This window comes from Phaethon aethereus (assembly GCF_964289735.1).
Source record: "Phaethon aethereus genome assembly, chromosome: 21".
Lineage (NCBI taxonomy): Eukaryota > Metazoa > Chordata > Aves > Phaethontiformes > Phaethontidae > Phaethon > Phaethon aethereus.
Genome location: NC_138597.1, coordinates 3,112,935 through 3,129,798, shown reverse-complemented (window position 1 = coordinate 3,129,798; position 16,864 = coordinate 3,112,935). Strand labels below are relative to the sequence as shown.

At 41.1% G+C, this 16,864-nt stretch overlaps 1 protein-coding gene across 1 annotated transcript in view; it reads left to right on the top strand.

Moving 5' to 3' along the window:
• PRDM2 (PR/SET domain 2) overlaps window positions 1–16,864 on the top strand; it is a gene marked incomplete at its 3' end in the record, with an annotated part of 61,294 nt that overhangs the window by 42,869 nt on the left and 1,561 nt on the right. Inside the window, exon 7 of the mRNA XM_082009381.1 lies at window positions 905–5,279. Within this exon, the coding sequence (XP_081865507.1) occupies window positions 905–5,279 (4,375 nt within the window). The remainder of the gene's footprint in view (window positions 1–904; window positions 5,280–16,864) is intronic.

Below are 16,864 nucleotides of genomic sequence, written 5' to 3'. Positions count from 1 at the left end.
GGACTCGATGACCTTAAAGGTCTATTTCCGACCAAAGTGATTCTATGATTCTTTGGATCCATAACTCTTCCTTCACTCTATTGTCCCTTCTGCTTGCACAATACGTGCACCACTGTTCCAGCCATCTTATGCCCCAGCTAGGGAATGGAGAGCAACTTCTTGCTCTACTCATGTAACCGCTTATGCAACGTTGTGTGAATTGGCAGCAAAGTTTCTTTCTTCAGCAATGGATATATCTGACAGCAGATAGGTAAAACTAGTATGCGGAGGTGTGAATAAAGGATCCATCCACTCCAATAAATGAGATGCATGCAGGCTGTGATTCAGAAGTGTAGGAAATAGCCATTCAGACGATGGTTAATAGAAAATGTGATACAAAGAATGGAAGGTACTTTGCCAGGTACAAGGTATACCTTGCTATGCATTACAGTACAAATCCAGATTGGTTTATTGTTAATAATTTGGGGGAAATGGTCAAAGGCTACTATGTATACTTTATGTATACAATATGTATACATATTGCAATACTTCCCTGACACTTATTTGCTCTAAGAAAAGTCTGTGAAAGTTTTTTGGAGGTTTCTTGAAATGTTCTGAAGTCTACCGTGAAATGTTCTGGTACTCTTGAGGCTGTTTTGGGTTTCTTGGCCACAATGTTCAATCCAAAGATTCTCTGTTAAGTATAGGCAGTCGCCTACCTTTTGCTGAAGTTCCAGAAAGGAAGTTTCTGAATACAGTTTTACTTTCTAGTACTGAATCACAACAGTGAGTAGTAGTGGTATTGTGTCAGGTAATAAATGTTGGATATGTTGTGTTACAGGAACAGGTAGAAGAGAGATGTAGCATACTTTAAAGTGTTAGGTGAAAGTGTCTCATGCTTTCCTTTTCATACTTTGTGTACCAGGTCATAAAGAGGAAGATGAAATTCCTTCTGTTTCTGCTGTACTGTCCCTGGAACAAACAGCTGTGATTCAGGAAATGGTAAATCAAGATGTACTTCCAAAGCTGATGATCCCCAGTCCTACAGGTGAACCACAAATGGTGACTGAAGACAAACAAGGAGAAGTAATAAACTTTGCATCAGATGATTTAGATGATGATGAAGAGGAGGATGATGAAGAAGAGGATGATGAAGAGGAGGTAGAAGATACCATTATGCCTAAAGAAAATGCTGAGATGCCTTTGATCTGTGAAGAAAAGTTAGACTCTATGGAAGAGCAAAAGAGTACATCAGAAGACTCTCCAGAAAGCTCTCCAAAGAAAAAACTTGTTGTGAAAATTCCAAAAGCGAGAGGAGAGTCCAACGGTGATGTTCAGGAAACATTCACGTTCCCCTGTCAACATTGTGAGAGGAAGTTTACAACAAAGCAAGGACTTGAACGCCACATGCACATCCATATATCTACTGTTAACCATGCTTTCAAGTGTCGCTATTGTGGGAAAGCCTTTGGTACTCAAATTAACAGGCGAAGACATGAGCGACGCCATGAGGCAGGGCCAAAAAGGAAACCGTTCTTAACACTAACGTCATCACAACACTTGGATAATGTTGCTGATAACCAGGTAGTTGTGGATGATGGTCTTAAAGATGATCTGAATGTTTCTAGTCTTGTGCAAGACTCTGTTGTCTTGGATTCTGAGAAAGTTTCCCAAGAAATGTCAAACTCTGCTTTTGCTGAGGAAAACAAGGAGCCCAAAGAATTGCATCCATGCAAATACTGCAAAAAGGTTTTTGGAACTCACACCAACATGCGGAGGCATCAACGTAGGGTTCATGAGCGTCATCTTATTCCCAAAGGTGTCAGAAGAAAAGGATTCTTTACTGAAGAGCCACCGCTTCAGACAGAGCAGGCCCCACCAGTCCAGAGTGTATATATAGCAAGTACAGAAATAGAAGAGGAGGGTGAAGTAGATGACGTCTATATTATGGATATCTCCAGCAATATCTCTGAAAACTTAAATTATTATATTGATGGTAAAATTCAGTCCAACAGCAGCACTAGCAATTGTGATGTGATTCAGATGGAATCCAACTCTGCAGACTTGTATGGACTGAATTGTATAATCAGTCCCGTCACAGTGGAAATCTCCTCAAATTTAAAGGTTACACAAACGCATGTGAATGAACCTCCCAAGGAACCCTCTAGCAGTGGGAGCAATGAATCCAAAAAGAGGAGAACTGCCAGCCCTCCTCTTGTACCAAAAATAAAAACTGAAGTAGACCCAGAACCTATAACTCCTACTAGCTCTTTAAATCTTCCTCTTAGCATTTCAACAGAAAGCTTACCTTTTCATAAAGAAAAAGGTGTTTATTTGTCATCAAAATTAAAACAGCTTCTTCAGACACAGGACAGTAAGAAAGTAACTCCGTCAAGTGAAATCCCTAAACTAGGACCTTCTGTTACATCGTCGCCTATTTTGCCTCCAGTATCCAGCAGATTTAAAAGAAGGACCAGCTCTCCTCCCAGTTCTCCACAGCACAGTCCAGTACTTCGGGACTTTGTCAAATCAGGTGAGGGAAAAACTGTGTGGAATGATAATATTCGGAGTTCAAAAATGCCAAAGTTAGAAAGCCACAGCAACTCACCTGCTTGGAGCTTGACTGGAAGGGAGGAAAGAGAGACTTTGAGCACTCTTTGCTTTGAAGACTATAAAATATCAAAGGACTGGACAGCAGCTCCGACTTTTGGCAATGTGTGCAACCAGCAGCCACTGGATTTATCTAGTGGTGTGAAACAAAGGTCTGATGTCAAAAATAAGAATCAGGTTCCCTGGGAATCTGTTTTAGATTTAAGTGTGCATAAGAAGCCTTGCAGTGATGCTGAAATTAGGGAATATAAAGAAAATTCCATACAGCCAACCTGTAGTGGTGTTAAAAAGAAGAAACCAACCACTTGCATGTTACAGAAGGTTCTGCTGAACGAGTATAATGGAACGGATGCAGCCACAGACAGCACGCTCAGTGTAAACAGAAGCGCGAGCCCAAGCAAAGCCCTGGAGCCTCAGGCAGAACCTGACATGGATCCCAGTCCATCTGCATCATCTTCTGTTGACACTCAGCCCCTTAGTTCCTCTGTTTCCCCTGTGCCACAGACATCTGCTGTACCTTCCATGTGCCAGCTGCCTCCTTTGTTAACACCAACCAATCCTTCTTCCCCACCGCCCTGCCCGCCTGTGTTAACAGTTGCTACATCACCTCCTCCCCTTCTTCCAACAATGCCGATATCAATTCCAGATGTCTCTGCCAGTGCCACTAACACTTCTTCTTGCCCATCGCCACTTTCTAACACTACTACGCAGTCCCCACTACCAGTTCTTTCACCTACGGTTTCTCCTTCTCCGTCTCCAGTTCCTTCTGTTGAACCTCTTATTTCTGCTGCTTCACCTGGTCCTCCTACACTCTCTTCCTCATCTTCCTCCTCCTCTTCTTCCTCTTTCTCCTCTTCTTCATCTTCATCATCTCCGTCTCCACCTCCTCTTTCTGTAGTTTCTTCTGTTGTTTCCTCTGCGGATAATCTTGAAAATACTCTCCCAATAATAAAACAGGAAGAAGCTGAAAATGAACAACAGAAAGCAAGAGAAGATCCTCATAATTCAAGTGAATCGGGAGTAGTGCAGGAAACATTCAATAAAAGCTTTGTGTGCAATGTCTGTGAATCACCTTTTATTTCTATTAAAGACCTAACGAAGCATTTATCCATTCATGCTGAAGAATGGCCCTTCAAATGTGAATTCTGTGTACAGCTTTTTAGGGATAAAACAGACTTGTCGGAACATCGCTTTCTGCTTCATGGAGTAGGAAATATCTTTGTTTGCTCAGTCTGTAAAAAGGAATTTGCTTTTTTGTGCAATTTGCAACAGCATCAGCGGGATCTCCATCCAGACAAAGAGTGCACACATCATGAGTTTGAAAGTGGGACTCTGAGACCCCAGAATTTTACTGACCCCAGTAAGGCGAACGTGGAGCATATGCAGAGCCTGCCAGAACCTTTGGAACCTTCTAAAGAGGAGGAGGAGGATGAAGATCTAAATGATTCCTCTGAAGAGCTTTATACTACTATAAAAATAATGGCATCTGGAGTAAAATCTAAAGATCCAGATGTTCGTATGGGCCTCAATCAACACTACCCAAGCTTTAAACCACCTCCATTTCAGTATCACCATCGTAATCCTATGGGTATTGGAGTTACTGCAACGAACTTCACTACCCACAATATTCCACAGACTTTTACTACTGCCATTCGATGCACAAAATGTGGGAAGAGTGTTGATAACATGCCTGAGTTACACAAACACATCTTGGCCTGTGCATCTGCCAGTGATAAAAAGAGATACACACCTAAAAAAAATCCAGTACCACTGAAACAGACGGTGCAGCCAAAGAATGGCATGGTGGTTATAGCTGGCCCTGGAAAGAATGCCTTCAGACGAATGGGTCAGCCTAAAAGACTTAATTTCAATGTTGAGATTAGCAAAATGTCCTCAAATAAACTAAAATTAAGTGCATTGAAAAAGAAAAACCAGCTTGTCCAGAAAGCTATCTTGCAAAAAAAGAAATCCGCCCAGCAGAAGGCAGAACTGAAAAGTAATCCATCCGAGTCAGACTCTCACATCTGCCCCTACTGCAATAGAGAGTTTACTTACATTGGCAGTCTGAATAAACACGCGTCATATAGCTGTCCCAAAAAACCCATCTCTCCCTCCTCTAAAAAGAATTCTTCAAAAAAAAGTGCAAGTTCTTCTTCACCTGCAAGCAGTGAAAAAGGCAACAACCAGCGTAGGCGAACAGCGGATGCAGAAATCAAAATGCAAAGCATGCAGCCTCACTTGGGCAAGACAAGAGCACGAACCTCAGGACCTGCACAAATCCAGCTTGCCTCTGCTTCCTTCAAATCAAAACAAAATGTTAAATTTGTACCTCCCATTCGATCTAAAAAGCCAAATTCATCTTCATCATTGAGGAACTCTAGTCCTGTAAGAGTGTCCAAAATGTCCCATGTTGATGGGAAAAAAACTAAGGTGGTCGCTAAGAACAATTCGTCTGGAATCTCAAGCAAAGCATCCCGGAAATTGCACGTCAGAATACAAAGGAATAACAAAGCTGTTTTGCCAAGTAAGTCTGCCGTGGCAAGTAAGAAAAAGGCAGACAGATTCACTGTAAAATCTAGAGAGAGGATTGGAGGACCTATTACACGAAGCCTACAGCAGGCGGCAAATGCAGAGGCAGCAGAAAACAAAAGAGATGAAAGCAGTACAAAGCAAGAACTAAAAGATTTCAGGTAAGCGTTTAATTTGAAGTTGAAACAACACAGGAACACGTTGCTCGCTGTTTTGCCAATTTTCTTGGTCTTTTTTGAGTTTCTCATGCTTAAATAAAAAAAAAAGGTTGCATTTCGTAAAACATGGTTAAGTAGCTCAGTCATGCTGAGGTATGGTGTACATACTTGATGCATTTTGTCATGTTGTCCTGAAATAATGCATAGTTTGTATAGAGAATGACTTTATAAACTGAATTGAAAACTCTGGAAAAAAATGTCAGTGCCTGAGTTCAAATAAACTTAACGTCATTAAACTTAATGTGATTGGAGACAATGACCTTGTATTTGCTATCTAAGATGTATGGTGGCCCAAAATCATTCTAGATTTAGTTTATGATGGTTCGACTGCATTTTTTTACTCGCTAAAATAACTTGCATTGTTGGTTTTTAATAAAAAGCATTCTCTGCATATCATATATATCTATATAATAAAAAACCTCATGACCAAATACTTCAAAAATGTATGTGCATACTAACTGAGTCAGATCATTAAATACTTAATATAAGGGAAATAGACATGTAAGAAAAGTTAAACGAACATGTAAATTTGTTAGAAGTATCGCACTCTTTATGTTTCAGTATAAACAAATTTTATAAGTTCTGTGTCTTTTTGAGAAGAAACATTTTAATCGCAAGAAAGGGTAATACTTCAATAAATGAATAAAATCTTAATCTACGTGCCTGAGTCCGGACTTAAATCTTCATGTAGTCTCTCGAATCAATAGGATATTTTGCAAACTGTTTTTAACTTTTATTAGCATCTTCCTGCCCTGTTATTCTTGGAAATAGGCATCTGATTTATCAAGTAACTTTCACAAAGCTCAGTGGTAATTAAGAGTTCTTTTGATTTTGCTAATTGCAGTGCGTGGCTGTGATTAACACCAGATTTATGGCTGAAGGAGGTACATTTTTTTAAAATCAAAGTAAATCGGTAGTGGAGGAGGGGGAGGAACTGGCAGCTTCCTTCGGAACAAGTGTCCCCTGGCAGAATTTGTCATGAAGTGTCAAAATCCAAATTGTTTGCAGCTTGTGTGTCTTACGGTGAAGACCTCCTAGGTGCAAATTTTGAGGAAATACTTTGTAAAGTAAAGATTCAATATAACAATTATTTCAGAGAGCTAGAGGAGAATTTGACTTATAATAGTCAATACCCAAATTAGGATGTGTTGAAGGGGAAAAATGTTACTGGAACTTGGAGACTAGTGATGTAAAAAATGCCTTTAAGGAACAAGAAGTGTCTACCAGGGCTGTTCTCTTGGGACATAAACATCTTCATGTCAGTTAATTCTCATCAGCTGCTGTCTTAGTGTTATGTGTGAAACTGTATTTTATGTGATGCCAGAACAGATCAGTAGAATTTGGAGCCAGAATGACACATCTTTCCATCTAAATTAATCATTTGACCCTAAGCAAAATAACCGAGTACTTGGAAATCTGTGCATATGGAAATTGTTTTAATGGTATTTGGGGTAAATAACCATTTACCTAGGGGTAGGATTTCCTTGACTGTCTCAAATACTGTTAGTTTACTTTGGCAGCTTGCAGTCTTTACTGGTTTAATGAATAGTTATGTTAGAAGAATTCTTGCTTTTTGTTTCTGAAATAATGTTCATAAATCTAGATTATCTAGTCAACTTTTTTTTTATTTCAAGTATATAGCGTGAAGAAATTTTTTGCCTTCATCCACTAATGTCAGCACAGGCTAATTTTGATTCTACTTGATGTAGGACTGTTGTGGTTCTGCCCCCCCTCCCCCCCCCCCCGAATTCTTAATTCTGAATATTTTTTCAAGACTTGCTTCATGTAATATTTGTCTCCAAATTTGTTTTTCACCTTTCAGTTTTTCTGTGTAAACATACTCCGTTCACAAATAGTTTGTTTTGTCATTTATCTTCAGTTTTTGTTCTTTATTTTCTAGGAATCTCCTGTAAAAACAAAACAAACAAAAAAAATCCCTTAATGACATGGTAGAGCTGTTGCATGCTCAACTTAGGATAAGCACTACGACAATGGATGTGAAATCCACCAAGCTTGCGAAACCAGCTGAAGCTGACTCTCAATCATAAAATTGCCTGCAGGCTTCTTGCTAATATTCAGTGTCAGGCATAGATTTTCTTATTTCGTGCCTGACACACATGCTGGGCTACAGGATGATTCAGATAAGAGAAGGGTACTATTAAAAACAAAACAAAAGCCACATGAAACCTTCAAAAGAAATAGTGGGATTAACTAAACCAAATCTTTTGCTCTTGTGTTTGCTTAGAATCTGGTTTTGTCCGTACCTTCATGAGCGGCATACAGGCAATTCAGCTGTATACTTGGCAAAGCAGGTTCCTTAGTTTTGTCAGTAATTCAGTGTAGATTCAGGGACAATAAATGTTGCTGCACTCAAAGTATTTTTATCATGTATTAAGTCTTTTAAAGCCTTGTGTTTAATTGAAGGCCAACCTAGCACAGCAGAATTTCCTTTTCTTCCTGCCTTCTCCTCGCTTTCTGAGTCCTTTAGATGTCCAGCATACAATGGGAAAAAGCCTGATTTGGATGTTTTATGGATTTTCTGAATTCCTATTTATACATTGAAATGAAACTTTATATAGCAATGAAATACCGATATCTGTTTTGAAATACCATATATATAATGAATGCAGTGTATCTTTTTATCGCTAAGAAGCCTAGACCAGGACTACATACCTGTATATTTTGAAAGTTAAATATATAATTACTCTAAAAGGTTGTACACCTCTATCTAATAACTTAAGACAACAAATTGGTCTGTTGTTCATAACAGCTTTTTATGGAAATACAGTTTGTCATGTGTTCATATAGCTTTCAAGATTAATGGCAGAATCGATGGAAAGTGACTAGTTTCTTTATACAGCCACCCCTTTTATTTTTTGTTCTTGACTTAAAAAGTAATCTACCTCTTAAAATTTGTAGTTTAATACTTGTTTGGTGAATTTGTGCCACTTTAACTTTCACTTTCACTATCATTCCCATTTTGTTACATTTCTGTTATGGGGACTTTATGTTGAAATATTGTATAAAGCATTTGTAGCAAGTTTAAAAAATAAAAATATTTAAAATTATTTAAATTGTTTTGGACACTTCAATTGTACTATATGTGATTTACATTTTACATTAATTTCATTTTGGTTTCATTTTGGGTTGTTAATCTTGGAGCATGTTCCTGTATTAAAGTATGCTGTTAGTTATATTGTTTCTTTTATTGGAGAGTGATATAAAAAATATTCTAATGAAAACATTAAAAATTACAATCTGACGTAAAAGTGGGGTTGTCATTGCTTTTGAACGTTGTAGCCTTGCCGAAGATACTGTAAATGCAGGTAAGCAACTGAAAAGGGGGTTTTCTCCTCTGGCATGCAGTACATCATGTGAAGTTGCAGATGTATTAAAGGGTCTCTGTGGTGTTGCAAGCACTTAATGGCCAGCTAGATGGAACTATCATGACACATTTTATAAGACTGTAACCAATAAAGTAAAGTTTTTAAAAACTTGTGGGAAACTTGCCTTTTGTATGGAAACCAGATGTACCAGGAAAAAATGAAACAATGTACATCTAGAAGGAATTAAGCATGCTTGCATCCTTTAGTTGTCTACACCCACTTCGCTGAAACAAATTTATACTAATTTGACGCTTCTGAGTTAGTCTTAGATGTTTGTTCTTTAAGGGTGCCCATTTCTTAGGATAATCACTCCTAATCCAGTAGTAAGTTAATATTTTTATGTAGTTGTCTGTTCACATTAATACTTCTGTTTGAGTGAGATTCTTCAGCAAGAACTCCCTGTTTATTTTCTCATGTGATATGTCATTCCTTGAGCATGTTATCCTCCCCATAACAAAGTTTTCTCTGAATTTTAACCGATGGAGAAGGAGCGGTAGAGTAAATGCAGTTCTGGCATTGTTCACGGAGTGTTTTTGCAGGCACATCTACATTGTGATAATACACACTGCAGCTCGGTAGTTGCACCACGATTATAGAGGTGAATTCTTAGTCTGTCTTAGAGCAGCGGTTGTATCAATTTGGTGGTAGGACAGCCCCAGTGAAGGTTTTTAGTAGAGATTAGATTTTACTCTATTTGCCTAAGAGGAAACATTTTGTTTTGCATACCCATAGTTGTATTTGGCTATTTTATAAGAATTAGGAAACATGGGGAAAAAAGGTAAAAACTCTCCCATAGTTTTGAAGTTACTGAGGGTGGGACATAAATCTATCCTTTTCACATCTTTCTTCTGTTACTGACAACTGAATTACCTGTTGGTGTTTGGTCTTACTGCAGTCTTGGTGTGTTGATCACCTTGTAGGGTTTTATTAGAGACGTCTAGCAGAGAACTGATCATAAATACACCAGCTTCCTTCCCTCGTTCCTTAATATTATGGCAGAAATCCTGTTGCCGTTGTCTGTACTGTTTCTCTGCTGTGGTATTAAATCCTGTTGTGTCCCAAGGATGTTGACCCCCTGAGATGGTTCACACGCGTTCATACGCACCAGTTCCCAAGCGGAGTGCTCTATGATGGAGGTTTGCATTCCAAGCTGAGGGCTGATCATCATACAGTTTTTGTAGTTACTACTGCATCTCATCTGCATAATTGAATTTCTGTGGCTTTTATAACTGCCTCTCTATGATCTGAATGCAACAATAAAGCTGTAATGATGCTCACAAAGTGCTGACGTTTCTTGAAATGCATCCAAACAGGCAATGAAAACAATTAAACTTGTCCTGTTTATAGAGACTAACTGACATGCTGGTCAAGATCAAATGCAGTGTCAGTTTAATAAAAACAGTAATGCTGAAGTGCGTATGGAGACGGGAGATCTGACACATTGTGTTTACCTTTCCCCCCCATTATCCAGTTTGCTGGGAGGAGTTAAAACCAGCTTGTGTCAGAGAATATCTTAAATGTGTTCAAGCCTCGGCGTTACGAGACAGTCCGGGCGATGCAGCCAGGCCCCCGCATATGGTGTTTCCTGCCAGCTCCCGACCCTTTGTGTAAGCTACCTGGGGCTGATTTAGGCTAGTGTTATTTCTGGTACTATGTTTTGTTGGTGTTTTGTATTGTAAGCCTTTTATTTAAAGTGTCCTAGTTTATTTGCTGATGACTTGCTTTAGGGAAGTGTCATAGAAAGCTAGATCCTGGCAAGCTGATGTGTGAGTTTTCAAGTTCAAATGTAGACATGCATAGCACTCCCTTCACTTACTGAGGTTTATGGCTTCAGTTTCAAAATCATGAGGTCAGTTCCAGCTTTTACCAGAGTCAAGTTCAGCTAAGAAGCTGAGTTGCAAGTGAGAACCTGTGACAGACAAATAGCTTGTGAATGACCTTAAAAAGAGAACTTGGAAGACCTTCCATACTAGTTCTAGCTTTTATTTACTGAATGTGTGATCTACATGAGCCACATGATACTATTCTTCTACTCGTGATGAAAATGAGCTAAAGGATAGATTCTGAACAACAAGTGCATGCTGTTTCGCATCTCAGCTTTTGTGGTAAGTGAATTATGAAAAAGAGGTAAACTTCCACATCTTCTATTTAATTAAACTAGTAAAGAATTGGGAAGAAACTCTTGGGACTAGCATGAAATTTCGTAGTAGTAACTGAAGATACTTTGATACCAATGTAGACAAAGCTGATTTTGGGTCACCCCTATACTGTATTTAAAAATAGAATATTAATATTTCTTGTAGAATTAATATCTTGGTGTTTTTAAGCCGTAGCTGGAGTTACGAACAGTTATGAACTCAACAGTTGGATGCACAAATCTTACGGAAGTTTAATGGGAACTCTGTAAAGCTTCATCTACACAGCCACAATAATTTGAATTAACTTTTAAAGCAGATTGCTTTATCTAAACTTTGTGGACAGGCAGATATCAAATATTTAGTGAACTGAGAGCTAAAGGCTACTCAGAAGAGATGCTTTAGAAAACACTTGGGAATAAAGTATAAATTGAAATGGTCAAGAGATTTCGACAAAGCTAGTGTTCAAGTTGCAGTAAACACCCCCATGTTTGTTTTCCTGTTTATGTATGCTGTGTGATGCATTTTAATTGTATACCTGCGTGCTGTGCTTTTTCGGTAGAACCCATGTAATGTAATTCATAGGATAGAACTGATACCCTCTTCCACTAAAGAGCTGCTGTGTGTAGGCCCTTGCAGTATTTTTTGGAGGAGTGGGAAGGGGAGGGAAGTAATTCTATTTCAGAGCAAGATGCAAGTAAAACGCTCTAAGAAAGGCATGATCTATTAAGTGTACGGTTAACGGTCCATTTTACACCTCAAATGGAACAATGAAAAGTTAGTGTTATTAAAGACGGATCTTTATTCCACACATATGAGTGACTTGATGTCATTTCCTAAGCTTGCTTTGGGATCTTAACTTTGCAATTGAAGTGTAGGTATTTTTTGAGTGAAATCAATACCGAGGTAACACTCAGACTGTAGCTGACATTGGTGCTACTTTGTGCTCATCACTTACAGTCAGGCAAGGGTGTCCACCCAGATGTTTAAAATATACATTTTTAGACCGAGCGCGGGAAAGGAAGCCGTTGGTGTAAAGACCATACGAGGTCACTGGCAGAACTCGGAAAGGAACGGGACGTGTTAGAGTCCCGTTCTGTCTCTGGACCACAGTCTCTTCGGCCACTAACTACTTTTAAACCCCTTCCTTAGTTAAGAGGAAGCCTTATTGCTGTTGAGTCACCCCTGATTACTGCTTCCCATGCACACCTCATCGCTTTTCCTTCTCATTTTGCTGATCCTGCATGTTCGCTTCTCTTAGTAAGTCTCTCAAAATGCTTTTGGGCGAGTGCGCTTTTGAAAAGCACGCATTTGAAAAGAGCATTGAAGTAACTGCTGGGGGTTTTTTTTCCAGGTACAAGGCAGTAAAACACTGAAACTCGAAGCTTGAGCAGGCATCAAGCTGGAGGGAGGCTTTTTCTTAAAAGATGGCTAGCTGCTTCAGCTTCCTAATTTATTCAAAGCCGGAGTGGTTTGTGGAACATTAGAGTAATCAGCAACACGTACTTTGTTTGTATATATCTCTCTGCTTATTTTTCTTAAGGCTTTTATGTTTCACAAGCCAAACGGGGTCTCTGAGTCATGTTCTGGATGACGATACTCCCAGAAACTGCCAAAGGGTTGTGAGAAACGGCTTTGGTTGCTCAGCGGGTGATGTTCCATTTTCAGAAGTACAGGCTCAGCATTCGGTCCGTGTGGTGCAAGGTGGCATTTCGTGCTGGAGGTGTGCTGCCTTGCAGATGAACAGCAAAGCAGGACTTGCACCACTCGTAATGCCCTGTGCCAGTCAAAAAAGAAGAACCACCTCCTACCTGGGCCTCTTTCAGCAGAGCCTGCCTCAGTTCCTTCTGCAGCTCAGGCAATGCCACTCAGCAAGGTTAAATGCCCACGGTAAAGTAAATGCGAGGACTTTTTTCCAGGGAAATTATTTTGTTGGAAACGCAGAGGGTGTGCTACCTGCGAAGGGCGTTTGAAGGCTTGGCAGCGAGTGGAAACGGGGAAGAGCTCCGTGCGTTCTCCTTGCTGCGGTTGGGTGTTGAACGGCGAGCGCTGGTGCTGCTTGTGGAAGGAGTTGGCTTTGGAAGCGCCAGGCAGGCTGAGCAAACTCGCTCTCTTGTGCGGGTAGCACTTGGTCACGTTCCGGCTGTGACTCGATGGCAGAATTTATTGAGCATTTCATTTAGGTACTGGGCTTTCCGCTAACCGTCGCGGTGCGGAAGGAGGTAGGAAGATGAGAAACGGAGCCGAAGGGTTGCACACTCCAACTGCCCTGTCGCTGGAGTTGGACTGAAGTTGTATTCCCCGTGCGTTATGGCACATGCTTTAACTCCTCTCTCTTTTTAAGCGGAAAGCATATTTCTTTCGGTGGTTTCTTTTTTATGCAAGGAGATGCACAGGACTGAAGGGTCATACTAGTTCTGCTAGCCTTCCGTAATCATTTTGAACTCGTTTGAGTAACCGTTTCTGTATAAAGCTAAATAAAAATCAACTACAGTCTTCCCTATGTGCGATAAAGTTTTCTCGTTCTTTTTCTCCGTCATGAATGCGACTCAGTAGATACGAATTTTATGAAATTATCAGATTAGATTGCTCGACGGTGTCGAAGATGTATTTGAGTACTGCTATTTTTAATCCAACGTTCTTCACCTTTTGGCTCGCACGATGCTCTGGGCTGCTTTAGAAGGGCAGGAAGATGAATTGCTGAGGTGATACTGTTCATCTACATTTATAGGCCTAGACCAAGATTTCTTGAAGTGACTAAAAGACTAGAGCGAGCTCAGTTTGGAGTACTGTCGGGGAGACCGATTTTCTGAAGGAGCCGAGTAGCCGTCCTCGGTGCCGAATCCCTTCAGCGCGGCTACTGTACATCACTAGCTGCTTTTAAAAATCTAGGTACGTTTGAGTAAAGTGGCACAGATACGCTCATTTTAGGTAGTCCCCCGGGTGAGTTGTAGGCATGGTGTGCCGTTGTTTCCGGCAGTTCTCGATGTTGATTCGGTGTTCGTCGCTGAAGTTAATAGTGGGCTGAAGCAGGATTTCGCTGGGGGTGGAACTAAGCCAAGAGTGAAGAAACTTGAACTCTGGAGCACGTGCGTGAAACAACGATTTTGGAGTTCTTGTGGGGGAGCGATGCTGCTTTAAAGGCATTGAGGCCGTTGAGCCGGCGTGGTTGGAGAGTGCTGCTGTGTATCCTCTTGAAAGCTGGGAGCGCAAGGATCTCGGTAACAGGCTTTTCCACTTGAGATTCCTGAAAGGCCTGACCGGCAAATCGTAATACTCATGTTCTGTCCTTTAGCGTCACACGATTGCAGGATAAAATCCTGATGTGTTCCAGCTTTTTTTACTGCTTTCATAAATAAACGCACATAAGTCTTGGAACAGCTGTTGTACAGCATGATGAGACCCTTTTTGCTCTCTGCTCTTCCCCCATTTTTCATGCACAGAGGCAGGACTCTTCTGCAGTAGAGACAGACATCCTCCTTAAGAAAATTCTATCCATAAACCTTTTTCTCCTGCTAAATATTTTGTTTCTCTTAAATAATAAAAAAAAATCTTAAAAATTGTTCATGTAATTGACGATGTTTTTCCAAGTCCTCCTTTTGTGTATTTGCTTTCCCATTAAGCAATATGCTAGTGCAAGAGAGTACATGCCAGTTAGGTTAGCAACATGCTGATTTAGTTTTCACTGCGAGCAGAAAGCCCAGAAATCTCATTTATCCGTGCCCCAGGCCCCCCTTGCTTGCCTTCTGGCCTGTAAAATTACCTAGCCTAATTCTGCAGAGCCGGGAATTTGGGTTTAATCATCCACACCTCTTTTATCTTTTTTTTTTTTCTTTTCTCTCAGGCAGTCAGTTACTTTAGAAGTTGGTCTGTGTCAGCTTAGACAGCGTTTTATTTAAGAGTAGTGTACACTTTTGACAGAATTTGTCCCTGGCATGTCTGTTGGTAGGAGGTATGTTGGAGAGTGTGTGTGTCTGGAATTTCGGACCATATGCATGGGGTTTTATTGAGATGAGGAGCATAGAAGTATAAGCCCTGCAAGAAAAACACACTTATATGAGGTAAAGCTGTAGAACCTAAATCTCCCGAATGTTTTATCATGTACTGCGATGACTTTGTCACTGAACTTCACTGGCGTGACCAGCAACCACATCGGATCGCTCCAGCCGTCATTCCCACAGGGAACGTGGCTTATTTTTCTGGGACGTTTCTAGTGCAGCAAACTAGCAGCTCGGAAGAATGTTAATTGCACAAGTGTGGTAGAAGACAAGGTAATTTGCATTAAAAAAACCAAATGTATTTTAAGAACGTCTGAGGGAAGGGTGTGTGCCAGGATCTGGCTTTTTCACTAGCCGCCTGGCTTGTGTGTGCTGCTCATTTCAAGGCTCGGTGGCCTGGGAAGGTGTATGGGAGTAGGAATTTGGTTTGGGCAAATGAGGTGAAACTTCTTGAGTATTCAGGAGACAACTTAACTTGGGGAATAGTGATGCGGTGCGTGTTAGGGGAGCCTTTGCCTTTGTTCCCGCCTCTGCTCTAAGACTGCAGGTTTTCTGGGTGACCTCGGCCCATCGCCTTTCTCCAGTTCTGCCTCTGAAAAATGGGGATTATGGTGCTGACTCATACCGCCAAACACTTTCAGATCCAAGGATGGAAGGCTGTAAGACCTGAGACTTAACGTATTTTTATTGTAGCGAGTCTCGCCAAATCCAGCGATCTGTCCCCCTCTCTAGCTGGGCTGTGCTCTCGGGTAAGAGAGGAAGGGTCAGGCCCTGTCTACGAGTGGAAAAAAAAAAAGCCATCATTTAACTTTTGGCTTAGCTTTAATTTATGGTATAGCGAGCACATTTACCAAAACAGTTTATCCCCATTTAGAAGTCCTAGTTGACGCAGAAAAGTGAGCGCAGGCGAGTCCTTCCTGCTGCCTAACGTTTGGGTCCTGTGCCCCGTTGCTTGCAAGCATAGTAATGTTTTCTGAGAATATGCCTTTCCTCTTTTCTTTTTTTTTTTTTTCCTCCTTTTTCCAGCTAGGACTGTTCCTACACAATGGACTTGGTGGAGCTGGGTGCAGCATGGGCTGCGCTGCCCGTCCTTTGGCCCAGGATGTGGGCTGTGCAGGGTGCCCCGATGGGGCTGGGGCGCAGCCCCTCGCCCCTTCCGCTAAAGCCCTTATTGCCCGGCTGCGTCGCCACAGGGCGTCTGGGAATTCCTTTTCTTTTGCCCGTCTCCAGTTACCCCAGCACGGGTGATGGTGAAAGCAGGTGCAAGGCGACAGTGGTAAAAATAGCGCTCTCGAGAACCGTTCCTACGTGCGATGGGGGTATTTCGGCTCCCCGCCCTCTCTGAGGTCCGCTTGCCTTGCAGACCCAGGGGGTTACTCCTGGAACATCCAGACATCCCTGCGTTTCTTAAACAGGCTCGTTAAAAAAAGGAGTTACCAATCGGCTTCACACCGGTACGGAGAGGGGCACGGGTTTCCTGAGTTATCAATCGGCTTCACACGGGTACGGAGAGGGGCACAGGTTTCCTAACCGTGCTGGCAGAGCAAACGTCGGCACGGCGAGCGGTCCGTGCTTTGCCGCGAGCTTTCAAGGCTTGGCTAATTGCGAGCAGAATGGAAAGACAATAATAAAAACTCCGTTAAGAACTCAATTCCATTTTCTGTCTAGAAGAACAATCCGTTTTTTCGCCTCTAATCCTCAACTTCCGAATAATAAGCCCATGGTCTGTTAGTTTTAAAGCTAGATGAAATCAGGGGATGAAAGATCCCTTTAGCATATTGTTTTTTTGGGCGGATGAGGGATGTGCATTTGAAAATGCAGGTCAGATTTTCTCAGACACTTTGTCTCTTTTTAGATTTGGGGCTTTTTTTTTTTTTTTTTTAAGTTTCCCACAGGATCTAGGCATTGGCTCATTGCATGCAATAACACACAGATGTTACTGATTATAGAAGAACTTTTGCAAGTCATAATTAATTTTTTGACATTAAACATTACTTAAATGGAAACAT